The 18,943-nt window shown below is 44.8% G+C and overlaps 1 protein-coding gene across 3 annotated transcripts in view; it reads left to right on the top strand.

The window, feature by feature from the left end:
* Positions 1–18,943, top strand: part of LOC126354562 (uncharacterized) — a 292,093-nt gene that overhangs the window by 228,925 nt on the left and 44,225 nt on the right. For all 3 annotated transcript variants that reach the window (XM_050004305.1, XM_050004306.1, XM_050004307.1), the window contains 3 exons: positions 1,644–1,940; positions 7,357–7,484; positions 15,076–15,260. In XM_050004305.1, coding sequence (XP_049860262.1) covers positions 1,644–1,940; positions 7,357–7,484; positions 15,076–15,260 — 610 coding nt within the window. The remainder of the gene's footprint in view (positions 1–1,643; positions 1,941–7,356; positions 7,485–15,075; positions 15,261–18,943) is intronic.

The raw sequence follows: 18,943 nt of genomic DNA, 5'->3' as shown, positions 1-18,943 counted from the left end.
ATCTCCAGACTTAACTCCACTCGAGCATGTATGGGATAAGATGTGACTCGTCAACCAACAACTCTTACAGAACTACGTGAATAGGTTGAGCAGGCTGAACTGTCAATTAGGGCGGTTCACAAACAACAACTCAAGTACACATGTTATGCCAAAATGTTATCGTGGAAGTAGGGGCCAGGAGGTGCTGGTGAAATAACACACACTGCTAAAGATAACTTTTTATTTTAAAACACTTAATAATACATTTTTTTAAGTCAGGCATTTTTTATTAAAAAGAAATTTCAAATAGCTTGACAATTTTCATTATGAAAAGATTACCATGTATGACATTACCAACTTGCCAATAATGAGATTTTAACTTTATATATATATACTGAAAGGTTAGACGTTAACAATAAGAAGATTTTAAACTAGTTATATCAATAAGGGAACTATTTAAAAAAATCTTTAAGTAGCTAGCTTGTACTAAGCAAAAATAGTTGTCTCTCGCCAGTTACGTAACTTATATTTGTTACAAGACACAGAAACCTTCACATTAAAGGCAGTTCGCACTCGGTGAGGGAGTGACACGAGTAATCAAATAGGCGGAATAGTTACTGGTGGTCTACAGGGCAACAGCAGATCAGCCCCAAAACTTCCATTACAAGCCGCGACCTCCCCGAGTTACTCAAAACCAGAAAATGTAGCAATGGCGGTGCCCGCACAGACTCCGAACCACAGAGCCCCGCGACACCGACTCTAAATCACCCAACCGAGGTGCGAATGAAAACGGCCCAAGCAAGAAGCAATTAACACATTCCCGCGGACAGGCAAACGAAAACTGTGGTGGGGCGATCCCAACAAAACCACTGGTGAAGAAACTCATAGACTTCACTAGAACTGGAAAACTTTTTCTTATATATATATTTATATATAACTAACTCTGTTACATACAAACAGTACTCAACTTCTCACACTCCACCCGAGCGCCGGGAACACGTCCTACTTCCAGATGCTCGTCAGAGCCAACCACTGCCAGTGCTTTCAACGGCCGATAAGAAGAGATACGGTCCCACGCGCTGATCTCCTGCACCACGGCTTCTAAGCTGCATAAGCCGGTAAGGGAGACTTAGCCCCTGACAGCCAAGAGGTCGGCCAAAGCACGTGGCGAGCAGTTGAACTAACAGCAGGGCCCCGCTCGCGCCACCATCTCTGAGAGGTCACGGCCCAATACGTCCTCCTCAATCGTCACGCGACCGTACACTTGCTCCACTTACCGCCACAGGGAGGTAGGGATCCAAACAGCGCGCCAAACCGAAAGCACCACCGCAAACACTAGGCGAAAAGCGAAAGGATTCCGTCTGGCGCGCTTTTCGAAGAACCTGACACAACTATGGCTCACACGCGTGCAATAACGCCACGCTATTCGCTGTCTGCACGATTTCGGGTCATACCTGGTACCTCAGAACCGATTGTGCTATTGATCTGTAAATGAAATCATTTCATGTACAGTACTCCATGTGCGCTGTTGTGGCTATAAATCTTGAGTGATGTGGAAATGTGTAAAAGCATTAACTTTTTTTCCTACAGCGTATATAAGATTTTAGGAGTGCTTTAGTGGGTGCCCAGACCACGGAACGACACGGTGGTTTTGGTTGCTGCAGGAGTGGGCCTGGGGCTGGTGGTGCCGGCGTCGTACCTGGCGTTCAACTCGTACTTCCTGGAGCGGCGCGGGCTGGCCATGGGCCTGTGCCAGGCGTGTGTGGGGCTGGGCTTCATCGGCGCGCCGCCCGTGGTGCAGGCGCTGCTCCACAGCTACGGCTTCCGCGGCGCCATGCTCGTGCTGGGCGGCATCGGGCTGCACTCGGTGGTGGGCGCCGTGCTGTACCAGCCGGTGCGCTGGCACCAGCGCAGGCCGCCGGCGCCGCGGCCCCACAGCGCCAACGGACGCCTCGCCAACGGTCAGCACTCCGCACCTGCCAGCAACGCTCTTTCAACTGGAGTCCCAAACTCTTAGGAACTGTAATATGCGGGTGGTAGAGGACCGCAAACTTGGTCGGAAATGGACGTTTCAGGTGTTACGTGAACTTGAAGGCACTTCAAGGAAAGGGAAAGAACACTGAGGCGACAAGAGTCATGAAATGTGCGGTACTATTCCTTACGCAAAGCATAAAACGGGAATGCATTGGCGGATCTGTCGTTTGTACCCAAATTATTCGGGTGAAAAGATTTCCGAAGCTACGAAATTCAACACACTTCTAACGTATGATACACCACTGGCCATTAAAATTGCTACACCACTGGCCATTAAAATTGCTACACCAAGAAGAAATGTAGATGATAAACGGCTGTTCATTGCACAAATACATTATACTAGAACTGACATGTGATTACATTTTCAGGCAATTTGGGTGCATAGATCCCGAGAAATCAGTACCCAGAAAACCACCTCTGACCGTAATAACGGCCTTGATACGCCTGGCCATCGATTCAAACAGAGCTTGGATGGCGCGTGCACGTACAGATGCCCATGCAGCTTCAACACGATACATCAGTTCATCAGGAGTAGTAACTGGCGTATTGTAATGAGCCAGTCGCTCGGTCACCATTGACCAGACGTTCCCAACTGGTGAGGGATCTGGAGAATGTGCTGGCCATGGCAGCAGTCGAACATTTTCTGTATCCAGAAAGGCCCGTACAGGACCTGCGATATGCGGTCGTGCATTATCCTCCTGAAATGTGGGGTTTAACAGGGATCGAATGAAGGGTAGAGCCACAGGTCGTAACACAACTGTTCAAACTGCCGTCAATGCGAACAAGACGTGTAATCAATGGCACCCCATACCATCACGCCGGATGATAAACCAGTAAGGCGATGACGAATACACGCTTCCAATGTGCATTCACCGCGATGACGCTAAGCACGGATACGACCATCATTATGCTGTAAACAGAACCTGTATTCATCCGAAAAAATGACGTTTTGCCATTCGTGCACTCAGGTTCATCGTTGAGTACACCATTGCAGGTGCTCCTGGCTGTGATGCAGCGTCAAGGGTAACCGCAGCCATGGTCTCCAAGCTCATAGTCAGTGCTGCTGCAAACGTCGTCAAACTGTTCGTGCACATGGTTGTTGTCTTGCAAACGTCCCCATCTGTTGACTCAGGGATCGAGACGTGGCTGCACGATCCGTTACAGCCATGCGGATAAGATGCCTTTCAGTTCGTCTGCTAGTGATACGAGGCCGTTGGGATCCAGCACGGCGTTCCGTATTACCCTCCTGAACCCACCGATTCAATATTCTGCTAACAGTCATCGGATCTCGACCAACGCGAACAACAGAGTCGCGATACGATACACCGCAATGGCGATAGGCTACAATCCGACCTTTATCAAAGCGGAAACGTGATGGTACGCACTTCTCTTTACACGATGCATCAGAACAACGTCTTACCAGGCAACGCCGGTCAACTGCTGTTTGTGTATGAGAAATCGGTTGAAAACTTTCCTCATGTAACCACGTTGTAGGAGTCGCCACCGGCGCCAACCTTGTGTGATTGCTATGAAAATCTAATCATTTGCATACCACAGCTCGTCTTCCTGTCGGTTAAATTTCGCGTCGGTAGCACGTCATCTTCATGGTGTAGCAATTTTAATGGCCAGTAGTGTACTTGGAGCTGGACGCATGAGACATCGTACTTCGGAAATCGTTAGCGATTTCAATATCCCGCGATCCACGTGTCAAGAGTGTGCAGAGTATTCCAAATTTCAGGCATTATCTCTCACACGGAAAACGTAGTGGCTGATGGCATTCACTTAACGGCCGAGAACAGCGGCATTTGCGTAGAGTTGTCAGTGTTAACAGACAAGAAACACTGCTTAAAATAACCTCAGAAACCAATATAAGACGCACGACGAATGTATCAGTTAGGACAGTGCGGCGAAATTTGCTGTTAATGGGCTATGGCAGCAGACGATCGACGATAGTGCCTTTTCTAACAGTACGGCATCGCCTGTGACGTCTCTCCTGGGCTCGTGACCACATCGTTTGGACCCTAGACATCAGTCGTTCGAATACGTACCTTATTGCAACTACTCTGGGTTCCATTTCTTTCCTGATGTAAAGCCCTACACCCCATTGTGCTATTCCTGCTTTGACTCCTGACAGGTAGACCTTGTATTCTCCCACTTCCTCTTCTTTCTCACCCCCTACCCGAATGTCACTAACAGCTAAAACGTCCAGCTCCATCTTACTTGCAGCCTCTGCCAGCTCTACCTTCTTCCCAAAGTAGCCCCCATTGATATTAATAGCTCCCCATCTCATTACCATTTGTTTGCCAATTCGTATCGTAGGAGTCCCTGGTTTGTCAGTTAGAGGAGGGACCCGTCACCTCCAAAGGTCCGAGGCATTTTGCTCTAATTGTTGCCAGCATCATATTTATAGTATCAAGGAAGCAGGTTGCTAGCCTTACTTGCCGCGAGTCCCATTGGGTTTTACCCCTAACGGTTGAGAGACTAACCGGTGGGTTTGGTAGTCTTTGCCGTATGAGCACAAAGGTGACCACGACTCAGAATATGTCCGAGATGCCCAGCCTTATTCCAGAGTAACTGGTATCCCGACTGTCGGGACCACTTTCTTGGCCACTCATACGTTGCCCGTGTTTCATGAACTAGGACATAACTACAGGAACCCACACCATGAACCATGAACCACATAAATATAGATAAAAATAGAAAATAAAAGACATTAACGTATTTATCTTTTTCGAAAACGCTTTTCGTGCTATTGCTGGTTTGAATTTTATATACTTTGTATTTCGCCCATTTTGTTGTTTTCCACCCGAAAAAAAATGTGGGGATATCTTATGGGACTTAACTGCTAAGGTCATCAGTCCCTAAGCTGAGACACAACTTAACCTAAATTATCCTAAGGACAGAAGAAAGTTCAGAAGAAAAGTGACATTACCACCATAGTGAAAATGGTAATGTTAAGCCATGTGAGGCTATATTCTTATGCTGTAGTAAGCAACTACTGCCTACCGCAACCACTTTGGTGGAATTACCTTGACAAATAAGACATGATCGGCTTTTTTTCGTAGCCTGAAGTCATAAACGTAAACTCATCAACGTGAAAAGGGTTAAGCATCTCAAGTTCAGAATTGAAAACACGAAAAACATTCAAGTTATAGTGCGGTATTTGGTGGTTTCCCTCTTTGTTCTTGCTTATTACAAAAAATATGCAGTTTAAGTGAAACAAGATCCCTCCAAAACGCGTCGTTTTTAGTATAGTTTGTTGCGTTAAAGTATCAAGTAACATGACGTCAGCCTGTAAACTTACTGCCTATAGAGTTTATTTAGTAGTTGAGTTTGAAAAGGATAGGAAACACAATCCGTAAATCTTTTATTGAGACCTGGACCATATTTCCTGTCGCTATATGTCGCAACCTTCCCCTTTACGAAAGCACGAGTTGCACCTGTTCATTACTGACCATTAGTTAGTTAACGTCAAAATTCTCAGTGTTGGCCCTTGTGTCATCTTCATAATTTGGTTCCAACAGGTCTGGGACGCCTTGTATATCAACAATCTACGAATGAATGTAAAATATGTGTTATGTTCTATTTCTTATTGCAGCATAAACATTCCATATCAACCGAATTAATGATATCTTGCGACTAGCATGTAGCAGCCGCCAGCACCTGGACTCTACTACGCCCCGAAAATAAACCACTAGTAAGTTCCTGTATCTTTCCCTAGTACTACGGCGGCAGAATCCCAATCCCATTCCATGTAAACGATCCCCATAGGATAATCCTTCCCCGCCTATCTAAATGGCGGCCTGTTGTCAAAAGAAATGAATCGGAGGTTGAGATTTTCGTCATAGTTGTACCCAGCCACGGGAAAGTTTGAACCTGTACCGCAGCTCGTTATTTCTTCAGTGCCTTGATTGTCAAGAGGCGGTATTCGTACGCCCGTGCTAATCGCAGTGCTTTTTGACGTGAGGTGACCAGAGGTGCAAGAGTATGGAGGGGGCTTGTATCCCATAGTGGTGGGGAAGGCGATGAGGTGGGGAAGTATTCATCTAAATGGAGTGGCTGTTCAGTAGTTATTGTTGTCACAAGTCACTTGCTGCACGGTGGCCTTTCTGTCCATTATTATAAGCGGCAGGGGTCGGTGGCGACTACTCTCGTTGTCGCCCTGATAGCATACTGCACCATCACCCTTCCCCCTCCCCTCCTTTGTCTTCCATAACCGGCGTATCAAAATCGATTTGATAGAAAAGAAACTGAGAGTCAGCTATAGATCAGATACCAATATCATGAACGACATTCTGAACATGAGAAACGCCGTCGTGCACTGGTATCGGCGACTGCTCACACCTGTTGAAAAAGCCTGCCGCACCCAAGAAGCAGCGTACATGTTCCAGACGAGTCCAGATTTCTTTGGCGGCGTAATCATCATGGACGAATGTTGGTTCCATCATTACGATACCGAGGCAAAGGAGCAAAGAGATCAGTGGAAACTTGTGGATTCACCAACGCTGAAACAGATGAAGAGTGAAGACCCAAGCACTAATGGGCAGGGTATTGTTGAATGCATTTTGGGACTAGCATGGTGTAGTACCCACGGGAAAGTTTGAACTTGTACCGCAGCTCGTTATTTCTTCAGTGCCTTGATTGTCTCTGACCGAAAGCGTGTCCAGTTGGCCGACACAGTTAAGGGAACCGTTGTAGGAAAGCGAAACATCCGGGTCCGAGTTTCAGACCGGCAAAAATTTTCAACTCTCGCTGTTCGATTGTCACAGTGCACTTTGTGGCTAGAAGTCATTATTTCCTTCCTATCTTTTTCCTATCCTGTTCCCTTTCCATTCCTTTCGCTCCAAAACTATTCATGTTTCCTGAACAGTCAAATTGCAGACTTTTACAAGCAAGATCTTCTCCAAGTCACTCATGGGTGATAAGAAATGTGTAACTTGATGGCTGAATGTATAGAGAGAAGTACTAACACCATCAGTTCATTACAAGTTTCATGGTCGAGGCTTGAACATTTCGAGGTGATAATTAAAACTTTATAGCTACCCCTCCATTGGTAGTCATGACAGAAGAGCCCTCCAATAGGGCGGTTTTGCTAATTAATTTGCTTATGAATTTATACCAAATTATGCGTGTTCCACTCATGTGCGTTTGAGATAATCTTTCATTACTTTGTGCATTCTCTAACAAGTTCGTGCAGAAAAAGAAGTGTACATGCGAAACTCACGCTTGCAACCTTCGCAAACAATATATGATTGCTTGATTAGTAGTGGATACCTCTTTTGCAGGGTAAACAATTCGCTTAGACTGCTGTACACAGTGTGACGTGGTTGGCGTGTTCTGCAGGCGGGCCGATGCACGAGCTGAAGACGCGGCCGGCCACGGTGGAGGAGCAGCGGCTGTCGATGCACGTGGTGCCCGCCGAGGAGGACGACCTCGCCTGCGGACGAGCAGTGCCCAACGGGCGCGCCCAGGTACCTCACACTGCCAGACGCACGCTACTAGTGTAATACACGGACTAAATCAGGAGCACATACAGCTGACGATGTCGACGTGACGCATGTAACGCGTAGTGGACTTAATCTGCAGGGTGATTCCATGACGATGTTACAAACTTTTATGGATAGTTGGTAAGGGTAAGTTCATCAATTTGAGGCAAGGGACCCTGGTCTGGAAACAACCGAGTAGAAGTTATAAGTGAAATCTTTCTGATACCTCTGACAGTGGAAAACATGTACTGGCACTGTTGTTGCTAAGACTGTCGGGGAGGCAGCGTTCGGAGGTGGTAGTACAGACCAAAACAAGAAAAGAGATCTAGTAATCATATGCTATAAAACGCATACTGCACGAGCTATGAGCACTCGTTCATCTTTGATACTGTGAATCACATCTCTTCTACTGAAGTAACATGGCTCTTGAGGCACGCACTTTAGAACTCATGTTTACTAGAGTTTTTTGTTGTTTCTTCCGTACTACCTCCTCCAAAACGAAACCAAAGCGCTTACAGTAGAAAATATGTGTTACACAGTATAGAATATTAACAAGTTCTCTTAGCTCTTTAGGTACACATTTTAGATCCCACTCTTTTTTTCTGCTTTGGCTCATACTACTGCCATTGAAAGTTGCCTATCCTACAAGCCAGCATAGTTCTCGGACGGTGAATCAGTTCCAATTTCTCCACATCAGCATCCACTTCACTTTCATCTAAATCTGATTCGTTCAAGACTTCTTTAACCACTCCTTCAACAGACCTGTCAGGCAAACGTTGTCTATTCGTGTCACTTGTTCAACAGCAGCAGAAACAATTAAAATAAAAAAGGTTGACTTCATAAAAATATGTTTGGAAATTACAATGCAAAAGCTCATTTCGTTTCAAATAATTAAAACCAAAGTCTCAACCACCTGAAATTTTCCATTGGTATTACCTACGGAGCCAAAGACAGAAATGGTGATTTTCAGAAAAGGAGGCAAAACACCCAACAATGCGGAAATCAACATCAGAGGACAAAAAATAAAAATCTCTTCAGACTTGGACATTGCAACCAACAGCCAAATGCTTCACAAAACATACAACAGAACGAGCAGCCCAAGCAATAATAGCAACACAGGACATCAAAAACATCCGCCTACTCAGTCTAGAAACGGCCATGAAATTACTCTACGCAAAAATCTTGCCAATCCTGGCCTATGGAGGTTATATGAGACCACCTGACAGAAAAAAATGAGAAACACTTACCTAAAAAGAGCACTAGACTAGTGTACCTGCTAGCGAGAGAAACATTCCTAATTGAAGACATCAAACCGATATATGATACCACACACCAGGTCTTCCAGAAATCAACTGAAGATCATGGAGGATAAACGAGAAAAAGTGTGCCCGGAGTTCTACGGCACCGAAGCAATGACGAACCGCTCATGGACAGCACCAAACTTAGAACTGTGACATGTAGTAACTGGATTTTCTATTCACAGCTTTCATCAACTAATTTGAAAAAACAAAACTTACCACGACCCAACCACAACATGTGTGTGTGAACTGTGTAACGAAGCCTGTCAACGATATCACATAGAACTGAGCATTAAAAGAGTGAAATCTATAAATGAATATGCAAAAATGTAAATTAAAATGTTAAGCAAAGTAACTGTATATGGGTATTTGGCTGCAATTTTATTACATAAAAAATTACCGACGGAGCCGGGGGCGTGGGTTGGGGGGGGGGGGGAGGGGCTTGTAAGGCCCGTGGAGAATAAATATCAAATGAATGAATTTTAACTAAAATGTTCTATAACCACTCAATTTTAAATGCAGTAATGAACAAGTTCATATATCAGAACATGGATACAACATATGAATAAGTCAGTGAACGTACGAAACCCTCCCCCCCCCCTCACCCTCCCGTTGGTAATGGTAAGGTTGTGCATAAACGCTGTTCTTTTAACTATTGTCCGTATATCCTTAAAGTACGAAAAACAAAGGTTCTATTTTATGAGGCGGAAGTTTTAATGTGCGCTAGGATTTCCAGACGCAGGCAAAATTTTCTGGGAACTTAAATTTTCTTCTTTATTCCAGAAAATGTACATTTCCAGAACGAATTTTCAATCTACAGCAGAGTGTGCGCTCGTCTGAAATTGAAACAGCGTACTGGCCGCGACTCAAACCTGGGACCTATGCCTGTCGCGTGCAAGAGCTCTACCGACTGAGCTATAGAAGCACGACTCGGGACCACCCTGCGCCTATACAGCTGTACTTCGGCCAGTTCCTGTTCTTGTACCTTCAAAATGTCTCGGTTATTTTGCGGGACTAGCAGCCCTAGAAGAAAGGGCATCCAGGTTCGAGTCCAAGTCCGACACACTGTTTTTATCTGCCAGTAAGTTTAAAAAAATACGCATTTGGAAGCGATTAAATTATAACACTGGATTTAGGACAGTATTACATTTTAAGATACGGAAGTTGCAGACGGAGCGAGGTGGCACACTGGACTCGAATTCGAGAGGACGAAGTTTAAAACCCGCGGCCGGCCATCCTGATTTAGGTCTTCCGTGATCTCCCTCAATCGCTTCAGGCTAACGCTGAGGTGGTTCCTTTCAAAGGGCACAGCCGATTTCCTTCCCCATCCTTCTCTAATCTGAGCTTGTGCTCCATCTCTAATGACGTCGTTGTCGACGGGACGTTAAACACTAATCTTCTCCTCCTTCTCGAACATTCTAGAATACGAAAGTTTTTAGTAGCAGTATGTTTTAACATACAACTTCTGGGATAAAGTAAAACGTTTGTTTATAAGAGGAGAATAAGGGCTTTTAAATACGTATGCCAATCCTAAAACAAATAATAATTACGAAGTCAAATTCTGAAGTGTATGTGGTTTACGTGACTATAAAGTTATGAAAATTTCTGTAAATAATTTTTTTGTTCAAAACTAATGTTACCATCAGTACTCTGAAGAACAGTACCGTGAATAAGAAAGTTGAATGGAACAGAGGGCGGAAACGAGTTTAGCAATTTTAGGTATTCTTGATATATAATTTAAGAACGAAAAGAGATCAGAAAACGAAAGTATATATTTTACGAGTAGGATTATAGATCGTGGAGCTGCTGCATCTTGCTACGTTTCAAGTTACCGTAAGAAGACAGCCAAAAGTTTTCTTGAAGTAATTGATAGTTTTCACAAAAGTTTCATTCGAGGCATTGAAAATTGTTGAATTAAAATTTTTCTGTAAACAATATATGTTTCTTTGACATCTGAAAAACGTCTGTCAATATGCCTCTGTACAAGTCATTATTTCTCTTATCTTATTTTCACTGTCCTTAAGCTAAATGTATGTTGGCGGCAGTAGAATCGTTTCTTCAGTCGGCCTTAAGCCCCGGTTCTCCAAATTTTATCAACAGTGTTTGGCGAAAAGAGTGCCATCTTCCCTCTGGGGATTCCCATTTGAGTTCTCGAATCATCTCTGTAATACTCGCTTGTTGATCGAACCTGCCGGTAACAAATCTAAGCAGGCCGCCTCTGAATTGCTTCGATGTCTTCCTTTGATCCGACCTGGTGCGGATCCCAAACACTGGAGCAGTACTCAAGAATCAGTCGCGCTAGTATTTTAAACTCGATCTCCTCTGTGGCTGAGCTACTCTTTCCTAGAATTCAGCCAGTAAACTGAAGTCGACCATTCACCTTTCCTACTGATGACCTTACTTACTTGTTCCTATCTCTTTCCAACGTTACACTTACATATTTAATCGGCGTGCCTGCGCCTGTTAGCCCATCTATGAGCACACCATTAATACTGTATCTGAACATTAAAAGTTTCTTTGTCCTACTTATCTACATTAACTTATATTTTTCTACATTTGAAGCAAGTTGGCATTCATCAGACCAAATGGAAAACTTATCTAAGCCATTCTGTGTCCGCCTACAGTCACTCATCGACGACACCTTCCAGTACACTGCAGCGTAAACAATCGCAGATTGCAAAATTGGTTCAAATACCTCTGATCACTATGGGACTTAACAGCTGAGGTCATCAGTCCCCTAGAACTTACAACTACTTAAACCTAACTAACCTAAGGACACCACACACATCCGTGCTCGAGGCAGGATTCGAACCTACGACTGTAGCGGTCGTGCGGTTCCAGAATGAAGCGCCTAGAACCGCTCGGATACTCCGGCCGGCCGCAGATTGCAGCTCACGCTATGCGTTCGTTTATGTACATACAGAACATGAGTGGTCCTATCGCACTTTCCTGACACCGTCCTGCAGATAACCTCGTCTCTGATGAACTCTCTCCGTTCAATATAACGAACTGGGTTCTCTTACTTAAGAAATCTTCTAGCAATCCACATATATGATATCCTATTCTGTATGCTCGGACCTTCGTTAATAGTCTGCAGTGGTGCACTGTGTGAAACGCTTTCCGCAAATCTAGGAAGATGGGATCTTGCCCTTCATCCGTGGTTCTCAGGCTATCGAGCGATGAAAGGACAAGCTGAGATTCACACGCGTGATGCTTACTAAATCCAAGTTCTCTGTCTCGGAGAAATTTATTAAATTCGAACTACAAATATGCTCGAGGATTCTGCAGAAAACCGAAGTTAGGGATATTGGTATGTAATTTTGCGAATCCGTTCGTTTACCCTCCTTATAAATAGAAGTCACCAGCACACTTTTCCTGCGGTAGATGCATGCTAAGTAGTATGTCATTCCCGAGGACTAATCTATTAAAAAATTATTCGGGATTCTGCCAGAACCTGGCGACTCATTTGTTTTCAACTCTTTCAGTTCCCTGTCAGCCGCAGAAATACGTATTGCATGTCGACCCCATTGAAGTCTGTGTAAGCGTCCAAACGATGGTACAGGGATGGAGAGAATTGTGAAAACACCGCTAGAAATGCATGCTTGAACATAAACACAAATACTAGCAAAGCCTGCAGGTATTCTTGTATCTGAGCACGAACGGCGCCTGTGCAGCGGCCTCACTTCTTTGCAAGTGTCAGTTGCGGTCAGAACAGTGTTGCGTGTAGTTGGTACTGCATTATGACGAAGCTCAGAGAATTCGAACGTGGGCAAACTGTTGGCGATCTTTCGGTGGATGCTTCTGCAATCAAAGTAACCGAAAGGATTGGTGTTTCAAGAAGTGCCGATACATGGAAATCGTGGAAACTTCATCCGCTATGTCACAATGCGGATGAAAGTGAATGTTGAGTGATCGTGACAAACTGTCGTTGAAGAGGATTATGACAGAAAATAAGAAGACAACAGCTGCAAAAGTCACTACAGAAATGAATATCGCACACGCCAACTCTGTCAGCACCAGAACAACGCGAAGAGAGCTCCATAAGCTGGGAATTGCATGTTGTTGTTGTCTTCAGTCCTGAGACTGGTTTGATGCAGCTCTCCATGCTACTCTATCCTGTTCTTCATCTGCCAGTGCATAGTGAGCCGGAATTCCAAATCCGACCATCTGTGATGCAAATGCCCGTAGTAAGAAAACGTGGTTCCGAAGCCAGAAAACCTGGACTTCGGAGCAATGGAAGAAAGTCATTTGCTCGGATGAATCTTTCTTCACACTAATTCGAACTTCTGGCCTAGTTTACGTCCCAAGAGTGAAACATGGCGGGGATTCGGTGATGATTTGGACAGCCTTATGGGTAATATTCCGTAGACTCCCTGGTTACTTTACCGGGTCGCATTATCAGCAAAGATTGTGTGACTGTTTTGGCTGATCAGGTTAATTAGTGATGCTGTGTTACAAGACGACGGGATCCCTGTTCACACAGATCGCATCGTCTCCCTTTTGTCCTGTGAGTATGAGGATGAATTTTCGCACCTCCCCTGGCCACGACAGTTTTCAGTATTGTTGAGCATTTGTAGTCTACCTCGGAGAGAAGGGTCTGTGATCACTATCCACCTCCATCATCGGTACCTGAATTTGCGACTATGTTGCAGGAAGAATGGCGTAGGATTCCCTTGAAAACCATATCGGAACTGTATCTATAGTTCCCGCGACGAGTGGATGCTGTTTTGAATGCCAACGGTTTTCCTACACTGTTGCGCGTTTGGTGTTTCCATATTGTTGTCCATCCCCCTTTACATCTGTGCTATCCACCTGCGAAACCCGAAATTTAAACCTAAATGTTTTCCTTTGTTTTCTTCTACTCGTATTGCCACGCCATACTGTTCAACAGGTGACTAAATAGAAGCCTTGCGCCCACTTACTGGTTTTATGTAGGGCTAGAATTTCTTGGCTTCTCGTCACGGTATTTCGATAAACAACGGCGGTGAACGTTTTATGTTTCGTGCATCTATCTACTAATAGACACATTAATTTATGCTACATGTCTTGAACCGAGAGTTCAACAGTCTTCCCTGCTACCCCTGTCTTCCGGGGGCACGCGATTAGCCTGCTCAATACTCCCTCGACAGAAGACAGAGTAAACTGTGATCCAGTAGGTATCTTGCCCATCTAACCATTCACGATTACTTGCAATTTAAAAATCAAATAATGAAAAATACACACTAGTATTGTAATAAATCCAAGCATTCATAAAGAAACAGAAAAAATGGTAAACACTTTTCTTAAAAGTATCAGTGACAGGTTTTCTGTGAGTGGTCTCACCCTCAGTTTTAAAAAGGTACAACACATTATATGCATATTTCGGAATACTGTACCAATAATAGGTGTGACACATGGTGAGGAAATCATAAAGAAGTTGGAAACTTCAAAATTTTTCAGTGTCCGCCAGGTGAGAATTTAAACTGGAAAAATCACATTTTGGAACTCCTAAAACAACTTAGTTCAGTCACATTTGCACTCAGAATCACTGCAAATCTTGGAAAGAGAGAAATCAGTAAGATGATATATTTTGAAAATTTCATTCATTAAAGTCATTTTGAATAATATTTTGAGATAACTCGTCTTTACGAAAGAAAGTTTTCATTGCTAAAAAATGTGCAATAAGAATAACATGTGATCTTAACCCCGATCATCTAGTAGGCTTCTGTTTAAGGAGATGGGCATTCTGTCTACTTCTTCACAGTATATGTCTATTCCCTCATGAAGTCTGTTGTAAATAAACCACTGCAGTTTTCCTAAGGAAAAAATGATATACATGACTATAATACCAGAAAGGAAAATGACGTTCATTACTCCATATTAATGTCGTATTTTGCACAAAATGGGTGCACAACGCCGCAAGAAAAAAACTTAATCACTTACCCAGTGATACAAAATGTCTGACAGACAGCAAAGTAATACTTGAAAGCAAAATGAAAAAGTTTCAACTTGACAGCTCTTCCAGTTCTGTAGAAGAATTTCTATTATTGCAATGTGCAAAAGCTGGTCGGCAGGAATTACTAACTCACATATTTCAATTTACAAAAAAAAATCCTTATAAATATTCAGCATGTAGCCATGTTTACAAATTAATTTGCCTTATTTATCGTGCACGTAATCCATGGAACATGAAATGAACTAATAGGAATGGACGCTGCATACGTTATTTTAAGATGTAAGGCTAAGAGACGTCAGTCAGGTTTAAATGGAAGATAAGAGCAGACTGCGGCTCCCGGCAGGTGTCGCAGGGTGCGACGTCGCCCGTGCCCACGCAGGCCGCGGACTTCGAGGAGCGCGTCGTGGTGAGCCGGCGCGGCAGCCTGGTCATGTCGTCCATGCTGGACTCGCGCGCCCACCTGCTGCTCATGCCAGTAGACGAGGAGGGCTCCGCCACTGCCCACAGCCCTGTGGACATCCCCAACGGGTATGTATCCATCCCGCCGCCGTATACAGCCGAAGTTGGCCCCTAGCACGTTACACGATGTCCCGGCAACATGGATTTCATAACGAACGCAGGTAAAGTTTTACTCTCACCTAGGACTACAGAGTTTTTGTTTCAAACAGAATCACCGAATTTTACAAGGGTATGAGGAATAATAATAAAGTTTTATGCATCACGTCGAAACAATAAAGTTTCGTGATTAATTTTTCGTTTGTTTGTGGGTACATGTCTAAAGCTGTGGTATACATTCAAATGGCCGGGTCACAACACTGTAGCCTATCGCTAGATTAGTCGAAACAAAACGGTTTCCAACGTGAGGCCATCACGTACTAGGAGTAACTAGCTACATCCTACAACGTAAATCCTACACTCCTGGAAATTGAAATAAGAACACCGTGAATTCATTGTCCCAGGAAGGGGAAACTTTATTGACACATTCCTGGGGTCAGATACATCACATGATCACACTGACAGAACCACAGGCACATAGACACAGGCAACAGAGCATGCACAATGTCGGCACTAGTACAGTGTATATCCACCTTTCGCAGCAATGCAGGCTGCTATTCTCCCATGGAGACGATCGTAGAGATGCTGGATGTAGTCCTGTGGAACGGCTTGCCATGCCATTTCCACCTGGCGCCTCAGTTGGACCAGCGTTCGTGCTGGACGTGCAGACCGCGTGAGACGACGCTTCATCCAGTCCCAAACATGCTCAATGGCGGACAGATCCGGAGATCTTGCTGGCCAGGGTAGTTGACTTACACCTTCTAGAGCACGTTGGGTGGCACGGGATAAATGCGGACGTGCATTGTCCTGTTGGAACAGCAAGTTCCCTTGCCGGTCTAGGAATGGTAGAACAATGGGTTCGATGACGGTTTGGCTGTACTGTGCACTATTCAGTGTCCCCTCGACGATCACCAGAGGTGTACGGCCAGTGTAGGGATCGCTCCCCACACCATGATGCCGGGTGTTGGCCCTGTGTGCCTCGGTCGTATGCAGTCCTGATTGTGGCGTTCACCTGCACGGCGCCAAACACGCATACGACCATCATTGGCACCAAGGCACAAGCGACTCTCATCGCTGAAGACGACACGTCTCCATTCGTCCCTCCATTCACGCCTGTCGCGACACCACTGGAGGCTGGCTGCACGATGTTGGGGCGTGAGCGGAAGACGGCCTAACGGTGTGCGGGACCGTAGCCCAGCTTCATGGAGACGGTTGCGAATGGTCCTCGCCAATACCCCAGGAGCAACAGTGTCCCTAATTTGCTGGGAAGTGGCGGTGCGGTCCCCTACGGCACTGCGTAGGATCCTACGGTCTTGGCGTGCATCCGTGCGTCACTGCGGTCCGGTCCCAGGTCGACGAGCACGTGCACCTTCCGCCGACCACTGGCGACAACATCGATGTACTGTGGAGACCTCACGCCCTACGTGTTGAGCAATTCGGCGGTACGTCCACCCGGCCTCCCGCATGCCCACTATACGCCCTCGCTCAGAGTCCGTCAACTGCACATACGGTTCACGTCCACGCTGTCGCGGCATGCTACCAGTGTTAAAGACTGCGATGGAGCTCCGTATGCCACGGCAAACTGGCTGACACTGACGGCGGCGGTGCACAAATGCTGCGCAGCTAGCGCCATTCGACGGGCAACACCGCGGTTCCTGGTGTGTCCGCTGTGCCGTGCGTGTGATCATTGCTTGTACAGCCCTCTCGCAGTGTCCGGAGCAAGTATGGTGGGTCTGACACACCGGTGTCAATGTGTTCTTTTTTCCATTTCCAGGAGTGTATATACCAGTGGTAATCAAGCTTTCTTGCTCAAGAACCAGTACTGTAACCCCAATAGACTTGTTACAATAAGATCGTGATGAGTTTTCCGACAGCTTCCAAGTACTGATCGTTAAAAGTCGGGACCATTCGAAGCCATTTGTGTCGACTGTTGTGTTTCAGATCGCTGCCACCCTCAGCGACTCTAAATTTGCGACATTGTAACTGCTTAACGAAATGTTCTTATGTCGTCTGTGTGAGCAAATGATTAATTGATTGCACAGATGTTTACTAAATGTTATTAATGTCGTTTTTCTTCTACAACAACCTTAATTTAATTTCATATTCCTTGCTACAAATATGTACCGCATTTCAAGATAACCGTTTGTATGAGTATGTATGCCTATCCAAGAATCGTTGTTTGAAATTTTTACCATAGCATTTGATCGATACGAGTGGCCCACGTTCGCCAAAGTTAAATTCAAATGGTTCAAACGGCTCTGAGCACTATGGGACTTAACATCTGAGGTCATCAGTCCCCTAAAACTTAGAGCTACTTAAACCTAACTAACCTAAGGACATCACACACATCCATGTCCGACGTACGATTCGAACCTGCGACCGTAGCAGTCGCGCGGTTTCGGACTGAAGCGCCTAGAACCGCTCGGCCACCGGGGTCGGAGAGCATTATAGATGCGTTCATGATCAAACGTGGTACTCATTTGCAGTAAGGAATACGAATATAAATTAAGTACGTTTTAAAACTGCTCAATGAGTAGATGGTAAATGCCGTTTAAAAAATTTAGTTGCATGGCCGCTGGGGCGGCGTCGCGTTGTACGCAATCGCCGATTGTCAGAGCCTTTTAATTCCCTCAATAAAGAAGTATGGAAAATGCACGGTGTTGGAAAATTATCTTTATGATTTAGATGACACATTTTAGAAACGGGGAGCGCTAGAAACATGCGGTTTGCGGCGTAATGTTCATACATACTTTAGATACTAGTAGCCACTAAACCGAGATCAATGTGTTAAGGTGACCAAATTTTCTAGACCGAAATTCATGACGCATTAAAAAATTTTGAAATTGCAAAAAAAGTCTTAATTAAATGTAATAATAAACTTTCACTTTAATTTGTTGCAAAAAGAACATTTATTGAAATTTAGTATTGCCTGCTACGATGAAGTAATGCCAGCAGACATATTGTTCTTTACAGTGCTGCAAAATTTCTTTGGCATGTCCATATTCTTCAACAGCCTATGAAAACATTCAACTCAAGTTTCATCACAATGCACTCTAGTCACTAAACGTAAATTGTTTTGTGCTAAGTTCCTATGGGAACAAACTGCTGAGGTCATCGGTCCCTAGGTTTACACACTACTTAATCTAACTTGAACTAACTTACACTAAGGACAACACACACACCTATGACCAAGGGAGGGCTCAAACCTCCGACGGTGGAGCCGAGCGAACCGTTTCAAGACCCCTACGAGGAACACTATTGAGAAATGACATGTGAAGCTGACCACAGGAGACTCTACAGCACACAACATACATTTCACCTAAGGACAGCGCTATTAAAAAACACGATCGTCGCGACTACATTACCGTCACACTGCATAAAAAGTGGTCTTGAGTCTACAGGCACACACATGAATCGTTGAGAGTATTACACTTTTTGGCAGAAATGCTGTCTGCAGTTTGCAATCAATTCTATCCATACAACCATATATTTACGTTGGATCCTGTAGAGACACCTTTTAATGATTACAGCCACTGGTAAATCATATTCGTGTCACTCTCGTATCTCGAATGAGTCACCTTTTCCGAACATATCTGCTAAGGATCCCATACACCAAGAACTCCAGCGCTGTTTTTAGACAGTCCCTCTGCATCTTG

Source organism: Schistocerca gregaria, chromosome 3 (assembly GCF_023897955.1).
Source record: "Schistocerca gregaria isolate iqSchGreg1 chromosome 3, iqSchGreg1.2, whole genome shotgun sequence".
Taxonomy (NCBI): Eukaryota; Metazoa; Arthropoda; class Insecta; order Orthoptera; family Acrididae; genus Schistocerca; species Schistocerca gregaria.
The sequence above is the reverse complement of the archived record's forward strand: the minus strand, read 5'-3'. Positions and strand labels throughout refer to the sequence as shown.